The sequence below is a fragment of the Phocoena phocoena genome, chromosome 1, assembly GCF_963924675.1.
Source record: "Phocoena phocoena chromosome 1, mPhoPho1.1, whole genome shotgun sequence".
Classification (NCBI taxonomy): Eukaryota; Metazoa; Chordata; class Mammalia; order Artiodactyla; family Phocoenidae; genus Phocoena; species Phocoena phocoena.
This window is the reverse complement of record NC_089219.1, coordinates 124,756,871-124,782,691: the sequence shown is the minus strand read 5'-3', so window position 1 is coordinate 124,782,691 and position 25,821 is coordinate 124,756,871. Positions and strand designations below refer to the sequence as shown.

The 25,821-nt window shown below is 47.1% G+C and overlaps 2 protein-coding genes and 2 non-coding genes across 4 annotated transcripts in view; 1 reads left to right on the top strand and 3 right to left on the bottom strand.

The window, feature by feature from the left end:
* The window catches only part of MPZL1 (myelin protein zero like 1), a 61,333-nt gene extending 60,915 nt beyond the window's left edge, over window positions 1–418 (bottom strand). Inside the window, exon 1 of the mRNA XM_065887054.1 lies at window positions 221–418. Within this exon, the coding sequence (XP_065743126.1) occupies window positions 221–311 (91 nt within the window). The 5' untranslated portion in view covers window positions 312–418. The remainder of the gene's footprint in view (window positions 1–220) is intronic.
* Window positions 419–5,509: 5,091 nt separating this feature from the next.
* TRNAP-AGG (transfer RNA proline (anticodon AGG)) lies at window positions 5,510–5,581 on the top strand. Its single transcript has one exon. It is a non-coding gene; the product is annotated as a tRNA-Pro (tRNA).
* A 670-nt stretch (window positions 5,582–6,251) lies between these two features.
* On the bottom strand, window positions 6,252–6,323 carry TRNAP-CGG (transfer RNA proline (anticodon CGG)). The gene has a single exon. It is a non-coding gene; the product is annotated as a tRNA-Pro (tRNA).
* Window positions 6,324–16,296: 9,973 nt separating this feature from the next.
* The window catches only part of RCSD1 (RCSD domain containing 1), a 66,561-nt gene continuing 57,036 nt past the window's right edge, over window positions 16,297–25,821 (bottom strand). The window contains exons 7-8 of the mRNA XM_065900806.1: window positions 22,755–23,393; window positions 16,297–16,329 (exon numbers count right to left, since the gene is read on the bottom strand). Coding sequence (XP_065756878.1) covers window positions 16,297–16,329; window positions 22,755–23,393 — 672 coding nt within the window. The remainder of the gene's footprint in view (window positions 16,330–22,754; window positions 23,394–25,821) is intronic.

Sequence of the window (25,821 nt, the reverse complement as noted above, 5' to 3'; positions counted from 1 at the left end):
CAGGAATGAGCAAGGTAGGGAGTTCTCCCCGCCTCCTCCACACGCAGGGATCCAGGAAGAAGAAAGAGGCTCCGCGCCTCTCCAGCCCGTCGCGGGGTCCGCCGGCTCCGTTCCCCGGGCCCCAGGGCGTGCAGGCCGCGCCCCCTCCCCACCTCGGCGCCCCGCGCGCGCAGGGCCCGCCACCTGGCCCCGCCGCCCCCGCCATCCCGGCTTCACTCACAGAGCCCGAGCGCCACCGCAAGCACCGACCACAGCCAGCGCCTGCGGTCTGGGGATGCAATCAGTGCCCCGGCCCCGGCGGGCGCTGCCATCGTCCTCCGGCCGCAGCCGCCGCGGCTCTGGGCCCCGGTCCCCACTGCGGTTAGCTCGGCTCCGGCCCGGGGGCTCGGGACTCGCCGCCGCCGGCGTCTGCTAGCACCTCCACGCCGCAATCCCCGCTCGCGGCCCCAGCCGCTGCCAGCCAGCCCTCCGCCCAGACCTCGGCCCCGCGCCGGCCCCAGCTGTCCGCTCATTGGCCTGCTCCGCGCACTTTGAAGGACCCGATTGGAAGGCACCGACTGTCCATCACTCCCTCTCTGCAGGCGGGGCCCCGCCTTTTCGGTCCCACCCAGGCTCCTTATGCCGGCGCTGGAGGTCCCCGGCTGTCCGAGGCGACCGCCGCCAAGCCCTCTGCCTGCCTGCCTGCCTGCGTGGCTGTCCGCTGGTCTGTCCTGGCCCGCCCGCCCCCCCGCCAGCGTCTCCTCTGCCTCTTTAAGGGTCCAGTCCTCCAGATCTATTCATTGTCTGTCTTCGCCTGTTTCAGCTTTTCCCTGTTTCTCTGAGCCTTACTTACCTAAAGGAAAAGAAGCAGTTCGTTTACAAAATTAAAAAAAAAAAAAAAAAAAAAGAACGAGGGCTACGATGGGGAGAGACTTCTGATTCAGTCGTTCAGATAGAACACATCTCTCCCCTTGTCCTGTCTCTAAGGCCTGTCAGTTGCCTGGATCAGATAATTTATGTGTGCATATTGAGAAATCTACTAGCTTAAAAAGAAGTCTCCATCTTGTCTGAATCTCCTCTTAGGAGACCCCTGTTTTGGCTTAAAAAGGGTTGGGAACGGGGAACTCTTTCCTACTACCTGGAGCACAAATGAATGGGGTTTTGTTTGTTTTGCTTTTGTAAACAAAATATCCCTCGATTTGTCAATAAAAATTGTCAAGTTCCCCACCCAGACTCTGAAGTGCCGTTCTGAGCCGGCTCCACTTGGCTACCTTGGCCCAGAACAGTGTCTGCCACTTACTGGTTGCCCAATAAATTCTGGAAAGTGTTTGGAAGAGTCCTTATGAGAACAGCCCACAAAAGGGAGAAACGGAAGGACAGGAGCACAAGAAAAATGAGGGTGAAGGAAAAAAAGGAAAAAATCCAGATGGGAGGCCAATAGTGTGAGAGAAGGAAACAAGTATTAGACAATTAGGATGAGAGTGGGAGAAGAGCATGGTGAGAGCACCCAAATGCAGCCCCTCATTTCAGGGTTTTGTCTCAAGTCAACCTTATGAACACCTTTCCTGATATTTTAGCTATTTTACCCTGCTACCCTTATAGTTCAGCAAACTCATAATAATTACTTTAGCACTAGTGAGGGAAAATGAAAAAGAAAAAGAACGATTTCACTCTATTTCTCTCTCAGCAAGATCCTCATGAAGTGTTTCTGGAATGTCATAGGTTGGAAAGAATACAAATGCATTAAGTGAGCAATTACTATGTGCTGCAGATGTAGAATACCTAGCCTTTACTCTCAAGAAGCACAGAGTCTACCAGTCAGTGTAGCAAGCAACTACTGAACTAAATCTTTTTCAATGCTTGAAGAGAAGGTCGAACAAAGGAGAAACCGTAAGGCCAACAGGGACAGTGGTTCTCAAAGACACATGTTATGTTAAAAGCTAAAGCTTCTCCACTGACTGTGATGTACCTCAATACAGCTACCTCCCTCTTCTGAGAACCACGGGCCTGTGAGGTGTCTGGAAAAGATGCACAGAGGATGTAGCATTTGAGGTGGATTTTAAAGGCTGAATAAATTTTCACCAGAGAGAAACAGGAAAAGCAAACTCAGAAACAAGAAAGCAGTATCGGGTATAAGGAATAGTGGGTTAATCCTGTGTGGTTTGGAACTTCAGGGGGAATGAGTGAAAGAGGGGAAAGAGAGAATGCTGGAAAAGTAGGCTGTGGTAATATTTTGAAGAGCCTGGGGTTGTCTTTATCGTATAGGCAGTGGGGAGTGATGAGAGGGAAGTGACGAGTTCAGATCTGTGTTTTAAAAGGATGACTCCTGCAACAGACAAGGCAAGAGTGAAGAGAGCATGAGATAAGGTGTTGGCAGTGATGGTGGAGAGGAAGGTGAGGACTGTGGAAACATTTCACAAAAGGAATGACAGAACTGGGTATAAATTAGATGGGAAGTCTAATCAAAGACAGATGTGACCTCCAATTTCTAGCCAGAGCGGTGAATGATGCTACCAGTTAACTAAGACTAAAAACCCAGGAAGAGAACCTGGTCTGTGAGGAAAGCTAATGAGCTGGGCCTTGAACACAGCTGAAAGAGCTGAGAACACCCAGACGGTCAATCAGAAGGCAGTTAGATATCTAGGTGTGGAGCCCAAGGAAGCAACAGAAGGGCTACCGTGAAATCGGAGCCTGCTGGGGCAGCAAAGTGTTTCCACGATAAACAATATCAGACCATCAGTAGATACTTAATAAATATTTGTTGAATGAATAGAAGAATGAATGTTTAATCTAGAGAAGTTACAAAGAAAAACAAAATCATGTGAGGTTGTTTTAGCCATAGGCCTTGTATTGTAGTTTCTGATTCTTCTGTAGAGATAGTAAATGGAAAACAAACAAACAAACAAAAGCGTTGGATTTCAATCACTATTGTGAGCCTGAAGGTCTCACTCAACAAACCTCCTCTTCAGATACCTCCTTCTTCCTCCTGGAAACTCCTCTTTCCAGCTCAGTCAGTCCAGGCATACAGTTAGAATCAACTGAAGACTTTCCATCAGATGAGAAAAGTCATTTTTAATGCCTTGCCTCTAAAAGAATGGGCTCCTTGGGGAGAATTTTCCCCACAGAGTCAGTAAGAAGGAAAATCATGTGCAGAGTCTTGTCTGATAATAGTTACCTATGTGCAGATCCCTTGGCCTCAAAGACTTCCCGCTCCACGCGCTGCACAATAAATGCACTAATAAGGAGGGGTTTTGCCTTGGGAACATCTCAGGGCGTTAAGTCTTCTCTTAATAGAGATCAGATAGGGGGCACCCAGGAGCAGCTAGTGATGGCAAATATATATGGACAGAATTTTCTAGAGCTGGAATGAATGGGAGAAGTAGGAAGAGGGTGTCAGGCACCAAAATTTCCGACATCTCTGTGATTGTAGTAGAATTCTCTTCCACCCGCTGTACTCTCACTGGCGTTCTCTCCCTCCTTGTTTTTTAAGGTCTGTTGCCAGAAGAAAATGGAATGCTGTGATCTGTGGGTGGTGATAGCAAGCCATTCCAGGATGACTGAGATTTGATGAATATCAGATAGAGTCAAAGATGAATCCCAGGCCACACTGAGAAAGATTTACCTGGAGCTAAACCAGTTTCATTAACATTTCTATAGAGAGAATGTCTCAATCCAGGAAAGGGGTTGCATTTTTCTAGGAACTTTTTGAAAATCTGAAAATTCGAGTGTCCCTGGGCACCAAGTTGGGGGAACATGGGTAATGGGGTCTTTAGGGTTCATTGTATAGAAGGATATGCCACCAGGCTTCTTCATTTACTGTGGCTGGAATAAAATGTTCTTCAAGGTCCTCTGTCTCCCTGTGCCCTGCTGCCACCTATGTACTACTACTGCCTCACCTATGAGGGGAGAATGTACACTGGAGAGAGAGCACAGGCATTCCTCTCACCAGGATAGAGACATTTCTCACTGTGAGTTGGGCAATTGATATCCTGAGTTTCGTTACCGTCAGTCTTCCTGTATCATGGTTGGGAGGGCAAATGTGATACTCTAGTGGCACCTGCAGAGTAAAAGACAAACCCTTTCAATCACTAGAGAGAAGTAGGAGTAAGAAAAAAAAAAAGCCCTAAAATGATAATAACTGTAGTAAATTCAAGTAGGAAAGATGAGCATAGCGACAGACCTCTTGGTAACTGTAGAGATGGAGGTTTCCAGAAAACTGAAGTGGTTACATTATTTTACCTAACGAGTTATATTTTGTAGTTTCCTCATTCTTGGGAGAAATAGAAATTTCTTAAGTGTCCAGGGCACATTTTTTTCCAGTTAGGTTCTGATGAATAAACTCTGCTGGCATCTAGAACTAACGAACATCTTAAAAGGTATTCTTATTCTCCTTGCCTTGGGCCCTAAGGAGGACTGAGGACTCAAGTTAGGACAGTTTCCAATAAAACAAAGGGTGGGGACTGAACGTTAGAGCTCCAGAACTGCAATTTACTCGTATCAAACCATAAGAAGAAAGTTGACAACCCAGAGTCTGGCACATAGCGCTTCTAAATGTTTGTTGAACAAATGAGCAATCAAATGAATGAATAAACTGGAGAATGAATGTTATATGACATAAAATAAACAAATAGGCCTGTTCAGGAGAGTCACCCTGTCTACTTGTAGTTTCCTATCTGGTTAGTTATTTGCTAAAGTTGCAATTCACAATTAGTGATTGTCCAAATACCAAAATTTGTATTTTTAAGGGATTTGGAACAAATGGTGGTCATTCAGAAATTATTCACTGAGCACCAGTTTTGCCAGCATAAGCCTCAGTACTAAGTATTTAATAATTCAAAATATAGTAAAGAAGCCATGCGTTAAAAATATTGGGCACCAATTATATAACAATTGGTTGTCAATTATACAGTGGAATTCAGTGTTGCTGTTAGTGTTGATGTCTTGTCCTCTAATAAATAATGATTAGAGGAGACAAGACTGCAACCCAATTATATACCACATAAAATTGGTTTTAATATGTTAAAGGATCTTTTTCTGAGAAGGTCAGAGTTTGGGATTTATGGAAAAGAGAGAGAGAGACAGATTTTCCAGCTGAAGAAAACAGTTTGAGTAAAAACACAGTGATGGTAATTTGCAAGGCTGGAAAGGTGGTGCTTTGAACACTAGGATGAAAGGTGTAGGCGAGAAACGGACAATTTTACTACTATTGGAAAGAGCAACATCCTGAACGCAGCAAGGGAGAGAATCTGGAATCCGCCTGCCACAGGGATATTGCCACACACTCACTGCAACTTATCAGCCATAAACATAAATGGAATTGTAAATATGCTACTGGTAGTGACACCGTTGTTTTCTTCTCTGTCATTGATTTTCAAAGATCAAGAGAGAAAAGAAAGAAAATCGAAAACACAAGAACGCGAAACAGCTGAAGGATATAAGCATATTACACGGATAACCACTTGGGGGCGCGGGGCGCGGGACTAAGTAGTTCCTCCTTCTTTTATAATGACGGGAACTCGAAAGATACGACGGCTCGTTGGTCTAGGGGTATGATTCTCGCTTAGGGTGCGAGAGGTCCCGGGTTCAAATCCCGGACGAGCCCGCCTTTTTCCTTCTTCAGGAATTAATAATTTCTAAAGAAATTAATTTTAGAATAGATCCATAAATGTAATAAATACACGTTGGTGGAAAATACAAAATTGAGACTTTTTGAACTTAGAGCACACTTTACGTTCAAATACCATTAAAAGACGTAACATGAAAACGTAGAAAGTTTGCTAACCATGTAATACTTTGAAAATGCTTGTCCCCACTCCTGCCAGTTTCGGAGTCGAGCGCTTGTGTTAGGGACTGAGTTCCGATCTCGGTTGCCTACAGGTGCGGTTTAAACTTGCCCAGGCCCGCGCATGTCCGCACGCACAGCGACCGCTGGAGGAGGACAGCGCGCCCCATCACCCTGGTCCCGCTAATCCACGGCGCCCCCTGCTCACGTTTGGAGTGTTCGAGGGGTGCCCAGGAGTCCGCACGAGGCTTGTCTCTTTTCCAAGTACGTGTGTTTTAAATGGTACAAGCATTTTCATACCTTGCCCTCAGACGTACAAAGACCACACACATACTGAACGAACTGATCTCATCCAATCCTTTACTTCCTAAGGCGAAGACGATCAAGATTCGAGCTCAAGGGACCGGACTAGTTTCATTTCAGCCTCTAAATGAGCCGTGTAAGAAAAAGAAGCTGTTTTCTAAATTTTAGGCGTGGACAGAAAAGGTTCGGGCTCGTCCGGGATTTGAACCCGGGACCTCTCGCACCCGAAGCGAGAATCATACCCCTAGACCAACGAGCCGCTCTCCGCAAAAACGCTCCCAGCGCCTCTCTTCAACCTTGCATCGCCTCTGGCCGCACTGCCTGACTGACCCCAGCCGTTGACCCTTCTTTTATTCCCCAGGTCTCTGGTCGAAAACCCTCCTCGCCACCCGAAGGAGCGCCAGGAAGGGACGTGCACTTTGCCCAGCGGGGCCGGTGGTATCACCCAGCGCCCGGGCTCTGCGCCTCGGCCTGCGGCCGTCCGCCCTCGATCCGAGAAGCCGCCTCCCCAAAGCCAGGACGGCCCCTGCAGCGCGGTGGCTGCTGGGCGCTGGGAGCCCGAGCTAGGAGGGCGCGGGCAGGGCCCCTCGGACATACTGGACGCCGCCGGGTGTCCGCCGCCCAGCGTCTCCACGCTGCCAGTTTCGCTCCTTGCGGGGAGCTCCCGCCGCTCTTCACTCAGACCATCCTCAGAGCACTTGGCTGTGTGCCGCGTGCCCCACCCCCGTCCCCATCCCAATCCCCTGTGCTGCAGCGGGACGACGCTCGCGGGTGGGCGGGGCGGGAAATAGCGCGGAGGAGCGGGCGAGAGATGGGAAGGGATGCACCTTATCCCTGGGAGGGAGTGACGGGGCGAAGAATTTGCAAAGGAGAGAGTATTAACAGCTAACTTATTTCGAACGTTCATTTTGAGATCCTGCACTCTTTTAGGCGTTTTACATGTACTGAACTCACTGCATATTTGTAACAATTTTCCCTTAGTTACTACTGTTATCCTCATTTTGCAGTGAGATAACTCAGGCCACACGGCGGCAAGGAAGTGGTAGCGCAGGCACAGGAACTACCGAGGTCGTGGAAGGTGGGGTTAATAGCGAGGGCCGTGAAAGGGGCTGAGGAGCAAGGGGGCAGAGTTGGGTGCCTTGGTAGCTTGGAGGAGTGGAAAAGGCTGTGGTAGTGGGCAGGACCTTCGCTCTGGCGCCACCCCACCTCCATCCCCTACTGTAATAGGAAGCACAAATCTGACTCACTGGATCTGTATCTTTTACTTTAACCTTTGTAGTCTATTGCTTTTGTTACAAGTTAATTACTAAAGGGCTGTTGCCTGTAGCTTAAAGTACACATGATGGCCCATCTCTGGTAACCCTGCCTCCCATGCCTGAAAGTTAAGCTAAAACACATTTGTTTAAGCTCACAGGAAACATCCTGACCAGGGCCACCTGTGAATGGCTGCAGGAAAGAAGGAAGTAACACATCCGTTCCAGAGTCTGGCCAGAACCAGGAAATGTTTGCAATAACTTCTCTCTTTCTCTCTTTTTTTAAACGTTACCTCTTATATGTTCTGGTATAATGTTATAAGTCATAATTCTAGTTATTACTTTAAAATGTATGTCTCAGAAATAACTAAATTTCCTTGTCAATTGCGATATTATGAACTTTCATCAAATCTTTAACTGTGGTCATTTTTAAGTCTTGTCATTTACAGACAGTTCTGGGTGTACTCTGATGCTTTTGCAAATATGTGCCTATAAAAGGGTTTCATCGTCGAGGAATTCATGGAAAAGACTCTGAGAGGTACAGATTTCTGGTAACTGACTATACTGCTGAACTGAATGAATAAGCATTTTCAGAACTCTAATGGAAAACTGATGAATTCATAAAAGTGCTAACAAAAGATCAAGATGAAAAAAAAATTACATGGGGCTGAGTGAACTGATGAGGATGATTATAATTTTTATGACTTTCTGTTTGAATAAAAAAAAAAAATCCCACAAGGACTCAGAGGCAAAAAATATACAATTCAGTTTTCACTGCAAAGTAAAGGAGCTGTTACAGTGGAGGATTACTGGACTGAATGTCAACATTATGACATGGTGTGAGTGTGTTTCGTGTTTGGTAATTGCAATCATTGTTGCTTTTGTTGTGGTCATCCATTAAAACAAAAAACAAAAAACTTTACCTCCTCACTTCCCCCTCTTTGTTCTATAAAAGAAACAATCATCCAAACCTGGGCAAGATGATTCTTTGGGACACTAGTCCACCATCTTTTCAGTCTGCTGGGTTTCCAGATAAAGTTGCTATTCCTTGCCTCAGCGACTCTTCTCTGGATTTGTTGCCCTGTGGAGGAGTGAGCGGTACCAGCTTGGACTCCTTAACACGACCCCCCCCCCACTTGTGCCGCATAGTTTGAGCCTATCCTAAGGCCCTTAACTCCAGTGGACCAGGAGTGCAGGGTCTTAAGCTAGCCTTGTCTGCTTTTGGCCTGCACTCCCCTCTCCCTCCCCAACACCCTTGAGTTGGTGGTTGGGTTGCAGAGGCTTCTCATTTCTGAAGCCCTCTTCCATCCTTAAGGTACCTTGAATTTGGGGGTCACTGGAATACTTTCCTCCGAACCCTGGTCAGACTGTTCTCTGAGGGTCCAGGTGGTGTTGCTGTCCTCTCACCCTTTGACTGAAAGCTCTCCATTTGCACCAGCTTCTCTGCTCATCCCGTGGTCCCTTCCTTCCTCCTGATGCCAGTGGGCTCTGGGAGTGCCACTGAATATAGAAGGTCAGGACCAGAGCTCACACCCTTGGGGAGTGTGACAGGGGAAATACAAGTGAAAACACTTCAAAACAAAGAGTTAAAGCTGGAAAACCTTTCTATAACCCATTCTGGCCATGTAGAGAGATCCCAGAGCCATGCTGCTCCCTGGAGTAGAAGGACATGTGTAGGATGGGCCGCTCTAAGCCTTCCATTTGCTTTGATAGTATGCAAATTTTTTAAAATAAATTTATTTATTTGGCTGCATTGGGTCTTCATTGCTGTGCGCATGGTGGTGTGTGGGCTTCGCATTGCGGTGGCTTCTCTGTTGTGGAGCACAGGCTCTAGGCATGTGGGCTGCAATAGTTGTGGCTCATGGGCTTAGTTGCTCCGCAACCGGGGCTCTAACCCGTGTCCCCCGAATCAGCAGGCGGACTCGCAACCACTGCGCCACCAGGAAATTTTACTGCGCCACCAGTAAAATTAAAATTTTACTTTTAATCCACTCTTTTGTAGTCTGAGAATGGGTTCGGGAGGGTGAGGAAGGAGTTCTCCTCAGGCGGAGTCCTGAGCAATCTAGGTTTTGCCCTCCCCTTTCAGACTGTGCCTTTTCGAGGGCTCCCTCTGCCCTGCCTGAGCTGTATCTCACTCACTCACCAAGGTGCCATGAAAGATGGCAAGACTGGAGACCTTTCCTACCTTTGCCAGTGTCCACTCTCAAGGTTTTTGTTGTTATTGTTTTTCAATTTCCCCATGCCTGTTTTCCCATCCCTTTAAGTTGTTTGTAATAATTTTAGACTATTCCATCAAGACAATATAGCATACTTTTTTTTCTTTCTTTTCTTTTCTTCTTTTTTTTTTTTTGGTCGCACCACGTCTTGCAGGATCTTAGTTCCCCCAGACCAGGGATTGAAACCAGTGCCCCCTGCAGTGGAAACACAGAGTCCTAACCACTGGACTGCCAAGGAATTCTGATAGCATAATTTTCTTAATAATTCTTCTACTGTATAATAAATCATTGGTGTCCAACATTTCACTGATATAAATATTGTTTGGCCCATTTGTGTATATACTTTCCCCACGTATTACATGATTTCCTTAGGATTTACTCCCAGAGCTGGGATAACCGCTTTTGTGGCTCTCCATGTAATTCCATGCCAATGAGCTGGGCTTAGCTGGTTAGCAAGTAAGATGAAAACTGATGTGGAAGAAGAGTACCAGGGGCTTCCAGAGAACTTTAAAAGCCATGATTAAATATTTTAACTTGACTTAAGGGATTTGGTGGCATTAAAGCCTTTGAGAATGGTGGTATGTTAAAAGTACTATTGAACATAACAATTTTGACTTGGGTTCAGCTGCATGTGAGGGCGAAGATGAAATGAGAATAAGAAGAGGTCCATTAGTAGATGATTAGAATAACTCTAAGATGATGTCATGGTTGATGCCTTGAAATTGTGAATGGCTTTTACAAACACTTATGGTGAGGGATTTGTGTATTTTGTCACTAATGTTTGCTTGCCACTGAATTCTGACACAGTTTGGGCTTAAGTGGAACAGACTTGGCTCTGACTTGGAATGGTCAGCCCTTGGAAGTGAGAATACAATTTAATTGTGTGGGTCTGCCATTCGAAGGAAACCTCTGGCTAACTTGCCCCACAGGACTGGCCTCAGGACAGTGTGCTGCGTCTTATTTGCTGCCCATGCAGTTAAGCGCTAACTGGCTCGCAGGCCACTGCCGTTGTCATGCTGGTAGGTTTGCTTCGTTCACTGCAAGCCATGTCCTGACCCACACAGAAAGTGGGATCAGATTGAACATTTGTGCCTTTTCCAGACTCCAGTCCAATAGCCTATAATAGCTTCAGCTAGTTTTTACTACAAACATTTCTTTGTGCTTTCCCTCCAGTGATCCTTTTTCAGAAACTTATCTCATGCCTCCCTCTGAATTTTGCAATCCCTAAATAATTAGGAATGATATTTTGGAGTTGCCTCAGCCCTTTGATTTTTCGTTCAAATGTTTCACTTGTTTTAAGTTTTGAGAGTGCATGAGGCCATAAATGTGATAGGAATCTAAGATATAGACTGTGAAAAGAACTGCTTTCCACAACACCTTCGTTTCCACCAGGGCATATTATTACCCCTCTTTTATACACATTTGGTCTTACTCCGGATGTTATTGGTTGAATAGAAGAAGACAGAAGTTTACAGTTTTCATGATCAAAATTGTGATTGTTTTGGAAGACATGCTCATGATGGTATGTTACAGAAGAGAAGAATACACAGTTTCACACAGTGAGATCCCAGTTTTGGAACAACAACGAATTAACAACAAAACATGTAATACACACATTAAAAAAACTAGAGGGAAATCCATAAAATATTAACACTAGCTATCTCTTAGTAGTGGGATTATGAATAATTTTTATTTACTTAAAATATTTTTTCTCCACAAATGTTTAAAAATAAAGGTGTATTGCTTTTATAATGAGAAAAAATAAAGATAATTAATATTTTTAAATCACAGAGAAAACAGGGCTCCTAAATAACTACATGTTTCCTTTTGCTTGGTAGAATGAAAAGAGGCACAGAATTAGAGGTGATGCAGAGCAGGCCCTTTTGCCCTTTCCCATCCCAGCTGCTTCCAGAAGTCGTCAAGAAGGCCGCTACTGGTGCTCCTGAGGGGCCAGGTTCGGCCGTGATGGTGAGTGCCTGGCACCACCCAGCACCCATGGGTTCCTTAGACAATCCAACAGTAGCGACTAGTGTTTGAGGTCCTATTATTTTCTTGGAGCAGAAGGAATATCTGCCTCTTGGTAATACCGTCCTTTGAGTACCAACCATACAATCATTCTAGAATCTTGCTTCTGAATTTTGGTTTAAGTGCAATTCAGCCCACTCATGATTTAAAACAGAAGCAGTTGATAAATGTAATAACTGGCATTACAGGTTTGCCTAAGGCATTTTTTCCACATTTTCATTTAAAACTACACCATCAAGGGTCAGGGTCTCAGGGTCGTTACCGACAGGAGCGTGCAGTGGGGAACCCTAGCCTGTTTCGACCTCTTCCTTCTACATCCTGTTTCCTTCATAGCATCTCCCTGGCTGTGCCTAGGCGTTGCAGGTCCCATGCAGAGCCCAGAACTTTCCAGGAGGAGGAGGAGAAGAAATCCCTTTGCTCCTGTTTTTGAAGTGGGTGGCTCCCTTGGTGCTGTGAGGCATTTAACACATTCACCTCCTCTTCCTCTGCACAGGATCAAAGAACCACAGTTTCCTGCCTCATTTGACCACCGTGGGGCCTCTCCCACAGCTCTCCTCGAATTTGAGGGCAGAACTGGAGTAATGGTTTTCTCAGCCTCCATAGCCACTCTGGTCAGGACATCACTGGGCTAAATGGGAAGCTGACTTACCCTAAGCAAGACGGGGAAGTCAGGAAAGTGTGTCAATTGCCCCTAGAGTTTCACGTACTTTGCTCTTCTTTTTCAACCCCTTCTGGGAAGGCTTTCTAGAACCAACTCAGCTCAAGATGTGACGACCGAACTTCCCTGGTGGTGCAGTGATGAAGAATTCGCTTGCCAATGCAGGGGACACGGGTTTGAGCCCTGGTCCGGGAAGATCCCACATGCCGCGGAGCAACTAAGCTCGTGTGCCACAACTACTGAGCCTGTGCTCTAGAGCGTGAGAGCCACAACTACTGAGGCCCGCGTGCCTAGAGCCCGTGCTCCGCACCAAGAGAAGCCACCGCAATGAGAAGCCCGCGCACCGCAACGAGGAGTAGCCCCCGCTCGTCGCAACTAGAGAAAGCCCGTGCGCAGCAACGAACACACAAAGCGGCCAAGAATAATGACCTCCTTTTAAGTACCTCCCCTTAAGAAGAAGCCCATCATTCCTCTAACTTACCTCAAGGAGACAACAGACCATGGGAAAAAAAAAAAGATGTGATGACAAAGGAGACCTAAAATATTACCTCTCTCAGGATACACGTTTTGATTGGGAAGAAGACTAGAGCCAGCGGAATCAGTTGCTAACATTTCAGGCATCTGGAATCAGTGAGGGAGTTTTTGGGCAGCGACAGATGTTGAAAATAATCCTATTCCAGCTCTGAAATCAGTTTAATCATTCATTACTTACCAAATGTTTATTGAGCACCTATAATACGTGAGGCACTGGCACAATGAACTACACAAACAGACTTGACCCTCATGGAGCTCCAGGCTGGCTCTGGACACAGTGATACATTATTACATTTAAAACGAGACTGATTTTTCTTTGGTGGCTTATGAAAACAAATTCCGTTTTATCTGAGTAGCACTCGAATTTTGCTCAGAGCTCTATTGTTGTTGTTGTTTCTCCCACACAGCATCATATCTTTTGGTAACAGCACTCTGATTTTACCTTGCTCCATTCACAGTCCTTGCAGATGAAATAGAATTAACTCACCTAGCCCCTAACTGCAGGAGAGTGACAGAGGGCCGGCCAATCTGATCTCTGCATCTCCTTGGTCATAATGATTGGCTCAGGTATAGATATAGGATCCCCACCAAGCCTATAGAAAACCTTTGCAGGATTTTTCCCCACAGTTACTGGGAAAAAAATAAGCTCTTTCCATTGGGTTTGCAGGCTGGGAAGAGGCTGCCTGAGAATATGGCCAACACAGAGGAAAGCAGAGACCAATAACAGAGAAAGATTTCTGACATTGCTTAAGTGCTTGTATTCAGGTCTGTCCATGGATTGTCAAAACGTATTATTCAGTGTATAGAAGGAGGGAGGGAGAGACGGACAGACAGAGAACGAGAGAGAGAGAGGGAGATTCATAGATATAGCTGTTTTGTATCAGCCTGTTTGAGTTGGGTTCCTTTCATTAGCAACTGAAGGTCCTCATTCATTCAACTGTATTAAAGTTTTACATTCCCAAGAGTACCGAATCAAAAGAAGATGATGAACTGGTTGTCCACTCCTTTATTCCCTTATCTGACATTTTACGGAGTGACTAGTCAGCTGGTCACAGGCCAAAACTGGTCTGGCAAACAGGGTCCTGTTGAGGGTGACCTCAGTGGGGAGAGTGGACTTCTGAGGTCCCTGAGCTCTTCTTCATGGTCATATCTGGTTACCCAGTTCCACATGCAGCCCCCTTTTCAATACTGGCATATCCCTTCAAAGCATTCAAGTTTTCTTCCTGCTCCCTCTCTGGAGAAAGGAAGGACACAGTTTAATATTCAAGCTGGGTTACAAAGGTAGTGGAAGAATGATTCTGATTTTTCTCTTCAGCCTTGTAGCTGTGAAGAATCAGTGTTTTCCTTCAAGCCTATTAAGGAATCCTGATAAAAGTCTTCCTGGCCTGGTGATGACTCTGTGCCACCTAAGACACAAATGGATTTCTTCAATCCACGGTGTGAAATCCCAGTCTCAGCCATGGTGTTGCAACACTGAATCACGGTCACTTCGAGAAAGGAGAGCATTAAACAGCCAGGTTGCAGCGCCCACAGGGAACAGGTCCTGCCTTTGCTTCACGAATTCCCCGCCAAGAACCCCATCACTAATAACAACGCCTGCGGCGGGGCCTTTGTGTTCTCACAAAATAGATCAAATTATGTGACTAATAGGGAACTGGGGAGACAACTGGACACCGTCATACATGCTCCTTCAGTGTCACATTCTTAGTTTTTGTTGCTCCTTCTTCATCTGCTACTGTAAGGTATGGACCCTCCAGAAGAAAAATAGAGTTTTATTTTTACATCTACATCCCATCTGTCCCGTTCCTTTTTCTAGTAAGAGAAGTGGCAGATTTCCCTTTTTCATTGCAGTCATGCTCACGTTCTCAAAACTCTTGCCCAGATATTTGCACGAATATATAAACAGCCCAAAGACATATATAAATAAATCCATGTATTGTTTAGGGGGTATACTTCTCTGTCGATGACAGATAGATGATAGGTTAGATAGATGATAGATATTATACAGATCTCAAAATAACTGACACACATATCTCCCAAACTCTGCTAAAATACAAAGCTTATTATGGTATCAGTCTTCACTAGATTACAAGGTTTAGAAGCTGCATTTGATTTAAAAATAGTTTTTGAAAAAATATATATCCCAAATATTAACACTATCCTGGAGTTAGAAAAACTGTAAATGGGGTGATAAACCGAGGTACCAGCAGTGAGATAAGGCCTTTTAAGTCTGGAAAACTACTTTCTGTGGTCAGAGTAGAGTGTGGTCTAAGAGACCTCCAGAAAAATGACTGCTCCAGCTACCAAGTCAGCATACTGAGATACTGAAATACTCAAATCTGAATAAGGGCCAACCCTTAAGATTAAACATTTATTTGGACGAGCATCTTTCAGCAGGAGTGTGGGAAGAGGGGAGAGGATATGTCAAGGAAGGGGTATCAGGCCCCCTGTCCCCGGCGAAGCCCCACGCACTCTCCGAACAGACCGATAAAGCAAGAGCTACCCAGGAGGAACAGACAGAAGACCCGCCCCACCCCTCCTGAGTCGGGGAGGAGAGCCTGGGTTTCCGTTCAAGTCAGAGAAGCCAGGAAGGATGTTCTCATTATGTAGCTTGCACATCACGAAGCTCAAAGCACTTCCCAGGAGATATCTAATCCGTGCTCGAGGCTCCCCCTCCGGAAGCACAAACTTCATCCTAACCAGAGGGCAGGCATTGTCCAGGTGTCACTGCTCTGCTTACAGGATGAGGAAATGCAGCACAGAGACATCTTGCCTCTCCAAAGGAGCTGCTGCCCGCCTCTGCTCGCTCTCCCCCTGGCAGAAGCAGGTGAGCCGAGCTGGTCGCCTCCCAGTGTATCACCAGCTAGAGAATTACCTGATGGAAAAGCTCCCGTTGCTGGAACAGACACATATTTTTAAATGTTTCAATAATTATCTCTTCTCGGCCAATGTTTTCAAAATTGGTTGGCCAGTCAAATCTGGACCAAGCTGAAAGGCTGTCTCAGGGTCTCCATACAATTTAAGGTCCTCTGTAACTTACAGGATTTATATTTCCAGTGATACTACTTTGTTTCTAGCTACTTGAAATGAGTTTTTACTTATACTTGAGAATCATGAAAACTTAAGAACAATAAAAAGGCTGTCACCTTACACAAACACAATCTGATTAGGTAGATCTCAGTCCAGTTCTGAGGTCCGCTATAGGGTTAGGTGGGTGTGGACAGTATATGGGCCCCACAGTTTGACCAGTATTCCTGGGGAGTTGTCACCATAGTAAATTGTTTTAAATAAGTTGTTTTTTTTTAAACCAAGTCCATCAAGTGACACAACTTTTATCAAGTTGATAAAAGTCTGCTGCCCTCAGATCCAATCTCTGTCTACAATGGTGCTGAGGTCGGGAAATGGCACCCTGTGTCCTCAGGCTGACTCCAGACCCTCAGCCCATCCCGCTTCTGCGATGGCTTCCTTTGCTGCCGCTACAATCATTGCTGCTACTTCAAGGACACGGCTCCAGCAGCTTCATCACTAGGCACAATGAGATCTTCTTCACATTTTAGTGTCCTGGACAGGGGTATTATCCTGTGAGCAGAGGAGGAAGGAATAAATTAGGAGGAAAGTAGGAAATCTGGACACTCAGCCTGTGTCCTTGGGGATGCTACGTCGGGTAATAGTAGTAATAGTGATAATAATGCTATGTGCCTGACATAGTTTTTCACGTGCATCAACTCATTTATTCCTCACGAAAGCAATAAGGGTTTGGTAGTTCTATTAGCTCTGTTTTATAGGTGGGGTAATTAAGGCACAGAGAGGTCAAGTGACTTCCCCTAGGTCACACAGCTAGTAAGTGGTGGGGTCAGGATTTAAACCCCGGGACCGGAGCTTGAGCCCTCAACGAGGACACTGCCTATTCCTTGATGCATGGCTTCCCATGTCCTCCTTACCCTAGCTTCTTACTTCCTCACTCATTCCCATTAATTTCCTCATCCTGAAACACTGCTCAAGAATCAAAGAGAAAGAAGAAAAGTACCTCATGAGAAGAAATGCGTTAAGGCTAACAACGGAATTTCAGGTTTCAGTTAAATGTAAGTGAAGAAACAAAGCGAGCAGCAGTTTGGTTTTGGAGATATGGAGCGTGAGGGACTGGTGGGCCTGTGGATGTGTGGTTGGGACCGTGGTGAGAGCCCGGCTGGTGCTAAGTAGTCAGGAGGGGCCGGCAGGTAATGGTGAGGACCAGGGGTAGGAGTCACTGACGAAAGGAGATAAGGGCTTCCCTGGTGGCGCAGTGGTTGAGAGTCCGCCTGCCGATGCAGGGGACACAGGTTCGTGCCCCGGTCCAGGAAGACCCCACACGCCGCGGAGCGGCTAGGCCCGTGAGCCATGGCCGCTGGGCCTGCGTGTCTGGAGCCCGTGCTCCGCAACAGAAGAGGCCACAACGGTGAGAGATCCAAACATGTTTGTAGGCAGAAAGGGGTGAGCTAGTGAGGAGCTGGAAATACAGAAGAGTAACAGAATGGGGAAATCTTAGTGTAACACTTCACTTAAAATGTACACACACGCTCCACAAATATCTTGTAGAAAAGTGCAGAAAATGGTAGACACAGCAGACAAGGGGGTTTGCCTTATCAAGGAAAGGGGCCTCTCTTCAGATGTGCAGGAAGAAGAGACTCAGAGGGTATGAGCAAGTGGCAAACAGGCTGGTCTTCCCTTTAGGTAAACAGGAAGGAGGTGAGGTCATCCACAGAGTGGGAGAGGGAGAGGTAGGGAGCGAGCTGGACGAACGGTGATGAAAACAGGATCATAGAGAAGCAGTGAGAGGGTATCAGGCAGCAGTGAGGTTGGATACGGTTCATCTGGGTCAGTAAGAGTTTTTAAGAGATCCAGGCAGCATGGTTTCGTGAATTCCACCAATGACACAAGTCTTGGCAGAGAAGGTGGGTGTGAGAGTGACTTAGCTTTGGGGATTAATACAGAAAGATAGAGCAGGTCGATGGTGAGAGGGAGATTAAAGTGCAGAAGGACAGCAACAACAAAACATGTGGAAGGACAGCTCGTTAAGTGACTGGCCACGGAGGAAGCCTGCGGGGCAGGGACATGGGATCTCAGTGGAAGGTAGTTCAGAGGCTAAGGGAGGGACTGAGGTAGAAACGCAAGCGGAGGAAGGTGGCAAAACTTTGACAACCTTAGTCCAACCCCCTGGTTTTGCAGAGGAAGAAACCCAAGCTCCAAGAAGGGACAGGAGTTGTCCAAGGTCACAGAGCTCGATGTTGACTCGAAGGACACCAGCGCTACTCATCAGAATAAACTGCTTCACAAAGCACCTCTGTACATCTACATAACTTATTTAATCTGGGAGGGGCACTGCTTCCAATGCTCTTTTGGTCTTTTCAAGCCTGGTCAAAGTTAGAACCAAGGGCTTCCCTGGCGGCGCAGTGGTTGAGAGTCCGCCTGCCAATGCAAGGGACGCGGGTTCGTGCCCGGTCCGGGAGGATCCCACATGCCGCGGAGCGGCTGGGGCCGTGAGCCATGGCCGCTGAGCCTGCATATCCGGAGCCTGTGCTCCACAACGGAAGAGGCCACGACAGTGAGAGGCCCGCGTACCGCGAAAAAAAAAAAAAAAAAAGTTAGAACCAAAATGCCTCGGGCAGTGGTGCCAAAGGGTTCCCCAGTAAAGACAACTGTGAAGTGGGCCCCTTGTGTCACGGCTTCCCCAGCACACCATGCCTGTCCAAGTTCCTTCCTGTATCTCAACAGAGGCAGCGCGCACCACTAAAGAGACGGCTTCCGGCCCCGATTTAATCCCCATCTTGTTCTTTGATTGGTAGAAGTATCTTGATCAGATAAACTACAAGAGGAATAATGCTCAGTGTCAGACTGTCAAGAGGAAGGGATAAATATATTTAGCAATTAAAAAATACATCTTTGGGGCTTCCCTGATGGCTCAGTGGTTAAGAATCCACCAGCTAATGCAGGGGACACGGGTTCGAGCCCTGGTCCAGGAAGATCCCACATGCCGTGGAGCAACTAAGCCCGTGTGCCACAACTACTGAACCCGCGTGCCTAGAGCCCGTACTCCACAACGAGAGAAGCCACCGCAATGAGTAAGCCCGTGCACCACAACGAAGAGAAGCCCCCGCTCGCCGCAACTAGAGAAAAGCCAGCGCGCAGCAATGAAAACCCAACGCAGCCAAAAATAAATAAAATTTATAAAAAAACAAACAAAAAAAAACCACATCTCTGTCCAAAATAACTGCAGCTCAGTCCATCAAACCCAAATAGGACTGAAAATATGAACACTGAATTGTATATGGTGATTATGCCTACTAAGGAGAGAGGTGCAAAGAGGGAGACGAGGGTAGAGATACAAAATTCATTCTCATATATCACTTGTATGTGGAATCTAAAATATGACACAAATGAACATATCTATGAAAGAGAAACAAAGTCACAGACAGAGAAGAGGCTTGTGGTTGTCAAGGGGAAGGGGGTTGGGGGAGGGAAGGATTGGGAGTTTGGGGTCAGCAGACGCAAGCTATTATATATAGGATGGATAAACAACAAGGTCCTATTGTATAGCACAGGGAACTATACTCAATATCCTGTGATAAACCATAATGGAAAAGAATATGACAAAGAATATATATGTGTATAACTGAGTCACTTTGCTGTACAGCAGAAATTAACACATTGTAACAACTATACTTCAATAAAATTTTTCATTCTCCATACTTCTTTTTTTTTTTTTTTTTTGCGGTACGCGGGCCTCCCACTGCTGCGGCCTCTCCCGCTGCGGAGCACAGACTCCGGACACGCAGGCCCAGCCGCCATGGCTCACGGGCCCAGCCGCTCCGCGGCACGTGGGATCCCCCTAGACCAGGGCACGAATCCGCGTCCCCTGCACCGGCAGGCGGACCCTCAACCACTGCGCCACCAGGGAAGCCCCAGTTCTCCATACTTCTATGTGGCTAGAATCTTTAAAAGATTGTATTCAATGCACTATGGAATAAAAATTATTCTAGACAATTTTACCAGTAATTTTAGATATAGGTTAGTTGGAAAATGACTCTAACACATTACTACTTAAGTCATTAATTTATGAATTGATGTTAACTATAGGCAAAATAGGAGAAAGGCTATGCTATGTCTGCCTGCTTCCATTTTAAAACCACAACAGGAATCTAGAGACCAGACCTTTTGTTCACCTTATCAAACTTTGCCAATTCCTTATGAAAAGTAAATGAACTGAAAAGCCCCAGTGAGTAGCAAATTATTAGTAGTATGATTCAAGGGAAAAACGGAAAGTTTAGAGGTACAATTTCTGGAAAAGACATATTTTCAACCAAGTCTTTTTGCTGTTTATTTGGCACCTCAAACACATACCCATCTTTATCCTTGTATATTAAAGAATTTAATATATTAAATCCTCAAGAATTTTTTCAAGAATTTTATAATATTCTTTAAAATCTCCTTGGGAGTGGATGTGTGTTCACATTTGTTGCAAACACACACACACACTACAGCTAGTACAGTGTTCTGCCCATAGTGAGGATCTGACATGTGCAATTAAATGAGAAATTATACGCTGTTAAGCTCTTATAAAGAGGTAGCACCTTGCATTTAAGTAATAAAACAAAAAATGAAAATGGTGTCTTGAAAATTTAAAAATCCAAATTTTTAAGTTTTTTTAGGGCTTCCCAGGTGGCGCAGTGGTTGACAGTCCGCCTGCCGATGCAGGGGACATGGGTTCGTGCCCCGGTCCGGGAAGATCCCACATGCTGTGGAGCGGCCGGGCCTGTGAGCTACGGCTGCTGAGCCTGTGCGTCCGGAGCCTGTGCTCCGCAACAGGAGCGGCCACAACAGTGAGAGGCCCGCGTACAGCAAAAAAAAAAAAAAAAAAAAAAGTTAAAAAATTAAAAAAATTTTTTTGGCCATGCTGCGTGGCTGTGTGATCTTAATTCCCCAACCAGGGATGGGACCCGGGCCCACAGCAATGAAAGCTCCGAGTCCTAACCACTGGACCACCAGGGAATTCCCCCAATTTTTTAAAGTATTACTATATGAAAGAAAGCTTAATGAACATTCGAAAGCAACACGTTTAGAACCTGAACACTATCAATCTGGGGTATAAAAATACAACCACAAAGAAGAAAGGCTGGAAGGATGTACACATGCCAGCCCTGTGTGATTTGGGCACGGTCCTAAACAACAGCTCTCAGATGGCATTTTGGAAAGCTACAGGTTCTGAGTCTGTTCAACCAATTTTGGGCTTATAAATTACTTCACCAAGTCACTTCAAGGATCTAGATATTAACCACTGTAAAAAACAAACAAAACCAAAAAACATCACCACGGTTGGGGCACAGTATGGGGGAGAGTCAGGGAGAGCTGGGCAGGGGCCCCCCACGCAGGGCCTCACAGAGGGTTTGGAATCTGTGTTTTGAGTGCTCTGGGACAAGGGGGAGCAGAGGTGCCATGGGTTGTGTCCTCCTCCAAAGATATGTCCAATCCTAACCCCCAGTACCTGTGAATGTGACCTTATTTGGAAAGAGCATCATCGTAGATGTAATTAAGGATCTTAAGATGAGATCATTCTGGACTTAGGGTGGGTCCACATCCAATGACGGGTGTCCTTATAAGACAAAGGAGAGGGAGATTTGAGACACACAGACACAGGGAAAGACCATGTGAAGATAGAGGCAAAGGTTGGAGTGATGAGTCTATAAACCAGGGAACACTGAGGATTGCCAACCACCAGAAGCTGGAAGAGAAAAGAGAGGATTCCCAGGGTCGCCAGCAGCCACCAGAAGTTAGGGGACAGGCTGGAAAAGACTCTTCCTCAGAGCCTCCAGAGGGAACCAATCTTGCCAACACCTTGATTTTGGAGTTCTGGCCTCCTGAACTGCATGACAATACATTTCGATTGTTTTCAAGCTGCCAATTTGTGGTAATTTGTTATGGCAGCCCTAAGAAACTAACACAGGACGTGAGTAATTTTAGCAATGAGTAAACACACACACACACACCCCTCTGGTTGCTGTACAGAGAATGGACTACGTAGGCAGAAAAAGTGGAAGCAGGAAGTGACATAAGAGGCTAATGTCGGAAGCTGACGGGGGCTTGTGTTAATGAATGAATGAACTAACATAAAGGGAAGGGGGAAACACTGGAAGGTGACTTTGTTGATAAGATTGTTAGGGGGGGGGGTGAGGGGCTTCCCTGGTGGCGCAGTGGTTGAGAGTCCACCTGCTGCTGCAGGGGACGCGGGTTCGTGCCCCGGTCCGGGAAGACTCCGCAACGGGAGAGGCCGCGACAGTGAGAGGCCCGTGTACCAAAAAAAAGAAGATTGTTAGGGGTGGAAGTAGGGGGCGGGACACAGAGCTTTTCTTGTGGAAACCAGCAAGGCTGGTTGTGCTCCTGAGGGCACAAGTAGGTGAGCTCAAGGTGGGCTTCCTGGGAGTGGTGGGAGGAGCCACATGACTAAGTGTAGGCCCAGCAGGAGGGCGGGACTGAGGCAGCCCCTCCTCATGTGCTCTCGGTGTCTAACACCTGTGCGTGCACGGATGGAACATAAAGCCTCCTTTAAAGGTTCCCTAGGGGAAGCCCTGCCCATTGCCGTGTTCTGCCTTCTTTACGGCGCCCCAAGGAGCTGCTGGTCTCATGCACTATTACTGTGAGCTTTGTATGGAAAGGAGCACCCCTTTTTCCTCTGAGAACGCCCCACAGAAGCGAGCCCAGTCCAGGACGCTGCATCAGGAGGCCTCGGTGTGTGGGCCTGTCACATCCAGAAGGGCGCCAGAACCCCGAGGCAGCGAGAAGCAGAGAGCATGGGACACGCTTCCCTTTCTAGTCCTTTTGTCCCCTCCCCATCAGTGACAGCCCGTCTCAATCCAGTCCCTGTGTTACTGCACACCCAGCTGATTGGTGATGGATGTCAGGAACAGGGCACGGGACATAGGATGCGCTGGCCCTGCCCTGTCCGGGTCGGGGGGACAAGCCAGGCCACCTACCTCCGTCTTGGGGACCTCACTGCTAGTGTCCGGCTGGGCGTGGCCAGTGACAGGGTCACAGCCTGGCTCGAGGATGGTCCCGTCATCTTGCTTTTCCTTGCCAGCCCCCTGCTCAGAACTGTGGTCGCCCTCTCCTCCTCCAGGGGGGTTTTGGGGGGTCTCCTTCCCCACAGCTCCCTCCTCCAGCCCCTCTGTGTCTTGGCTGCTTTTTTCAGGCTCCTCCTCTTCGCTGGCCGCTCTCTCCTTCACCTCTGTAGGCTCTTCCATCTGCCTTTCAGCCGGTTTCTCCTCCGTGGGGCTCCCACCCCCGTTCTCTGCCTCTGGGCTGGAGGCTCGGGCTGGACGCTGGCTGGCCCCTTCCTCGGAGCTCCCCACGGCCTTTTCGTGCTGCTGGGCTACCCTCAAAGCCCTGCCCTTCTCCTCCTGCTTCTCTGTCCAGCTGGGCGTCCTCCTCAGAGGAGGGGATCCTGGGGTCTTGCTCTTGGCTAGGAACACCTCGTCCCCATTCTCTTCCTTGGCACCATTCTCCTGGGAGGACTCCTCGGCCCTGAGCCCCCCCAGGTCCGCACAGTCCTCCGACTGAGACCTTCGGAATCGCCTGGAGGGAGGGCGCCTTTTTATGGAGCCCCTTGTCCGCACCTGCAAGAAAGTGTTAAGGAAAATGATCTACACCTGTGAAAAAGGCCAAACAGGGAGGGCGCATGTTCTTTCGATGTCAGTCTCGCACGCACAGCTTCACAAGCCCAACTGAGGATCATTTGATTTTCTAGGAGGATGTACCATTGCTTGCTATTTATTATAGGTTAGAGCCCTATGGGGCTGTGGTATTACATGGTAACCTGCAGATTTTTTTCTGTGTGTGTGAAGATGAAAATGCTGTCTATTCAGTAAAAAAAATAACCTAAGATTTTACTGGCCTGTAAAATAACAATCAACTCAGTGTCTAACTTAGCAATTTTATTCTAACATTTGTCCTTTTTAATTGCCTATAAATAACCAGTTCTTTGAATGAGCTTTACCGTCTTACAGGATCCCTCCTAAATTAACAAGTTGAACAAAATCTCTCTCTATTTCGTACCAGAGTCATGTTTTAACATTTTGAAGTTTCTACTTTGACAAAGGTGAACCCAACAGAAGAGAGGGTTGGGGGTCTGTGGGTGGCTGGTACCGTGACCTCACGGGTGTGGAGCTGGACAGCTGGTGATCAGCTTCCTCCCTTCCCCCCACCCCCACCCCCACCAAAGCTGGCTAACCCCGGGAGAACTGAGCAGCCAGAATCCTTTGCTTTCTCCAGCGAGGTCCAACTCTAGCAGAAGCCACACCTTAGAAACACCCAGCAGAACTGCCTGAAAACCATTTTCTCTCTGGGAAGTGTGTGAATCTCAGAACCAGGCCTCACCTGGGTCCACTGGACTTTGTCAGAAGTTCAATGGCGTGTTTATAGTGGGTGTCCTACCTTACTCAAGTGATGTGTCTTTAAAAATTTATGTGCAAATTAAATTTTATTTTCTCACTGATTTGCATTTTGGTATTTGTCAATCCTAGTTGTCTCAGAAGTTTGGAATGAATACTTTTTTTTTTTTTAATAAATTTATTTAGTGGCTTCTCTTGTTGTGGAGCACGGGCTCTAGGTCTACGGGCTTTAGTAGTTGTGGCACACAGGCTTAGTTGCTCTGCGGCATGCGGGATCTTCCCAGACCAGGGATACGAACCTGTGTCCCCTGCACTGGCAGGCGGATTCTCAACCACTGCACCATCAGTGAAGCCCTGAATACTTGGTTTTAAAAGGGCTTCCCGGGAACTTTCCTGAGACCACAGTGAGGCTAGCCCTGCAGGCTATCAAGGCCCCAGCCCTCATGGCCAGCAGGGTTCAGAAATAATCCTGCCTGCTCCCTTACTGCTGTCACAGACTAAAGCCCCCAGTACTATGACCAGGTGGCAGAGCCTCCCTCCCTGCCTCTACATCCCACTGACATCCTGTGAGAAGACAGGGCTCTCTCCTGGGTTCCTCTCTGCTCTCGGGGGTCTCTCCATTGCCCTGGGCTGAAGGATCTCCACTCTGTCCCCAGCCAGCAGGCTCAAGCCTACCCCATCACCTCCTCGCCACCACTTTTGTTTCCTTGGGCCCTACCTGTTTCAACACATTTGACCTCTTTCCTAGATGGATCCTCTGGAAGGGCCCAGTAGATCCTGCTCTCTCCATCCTTAATTCTAAGGTCACATTTATTTAACTTTTCCTGGCATCAGAACCCTTTAATTCAGGGACTTCCCTGGTGGTCAAGTGGTTAAGACTCTGCGCTTGCACTGCAGGGGGTGCGGATTCGATCCCTGGTCGGGAAAGTAAGATCCCGCATGCCCGTGGTGCAACCAAAAAAAAGAAAAGAGCCCTTTAACTCTTAGCCCCTGCCTGGCTCTGGTCCAAATTTGCTGGGTACCTGCTTGGAGTGTACTGGACTGTGTGTACCTCTGATTCTCTTGATTCTTACCTCCTTCTAGTAGGGCAGGGATCTGATGAAATACACACAAGTATTAGGGCAGTATCTACAGAAACAGGTGCTGCCATACATCTTTTTGCAAAGGGAACGAGTTGGATATTCTTCAACTGGGGCAAGATGCAGTATGAATGATTTGAACCCGTGCTGGGACACTTAGGAGTATTCATATCAGGGCAGGACAGGACAACCTAGTAACCCTGCCCTCCCTTCTGCTGGGTCACTGATCAGGTCTTTAGTTTTTGTTTTCAGCTTTTGACATAACTCTCTGTGCAGCTGGGATCAGTACTGAATTCCTGCCCCTCTCTCCACAAAGGATGGAGCGCTCTATCCCCTGCACCTGTCTTTCAGGTGAGTGGCACAGTTACAGGGAGAGCGGATGAGAGAGGCAGGCTAGGTAGAGGGTGATCTTAGCTCAGGTAGAGGGTGATCTTAGCTCCCTGGTATGTATATGGGAGCCCTGCCAGGAAGAGAAGAAATTTCCTTTGTTAAAAACCACATCTTACCACAGCTCAGAAGTGTCCTCCTTTCTCCAGGACAACAGGGTAGAGGTGATTCAGAATTGCCCAGTGTCC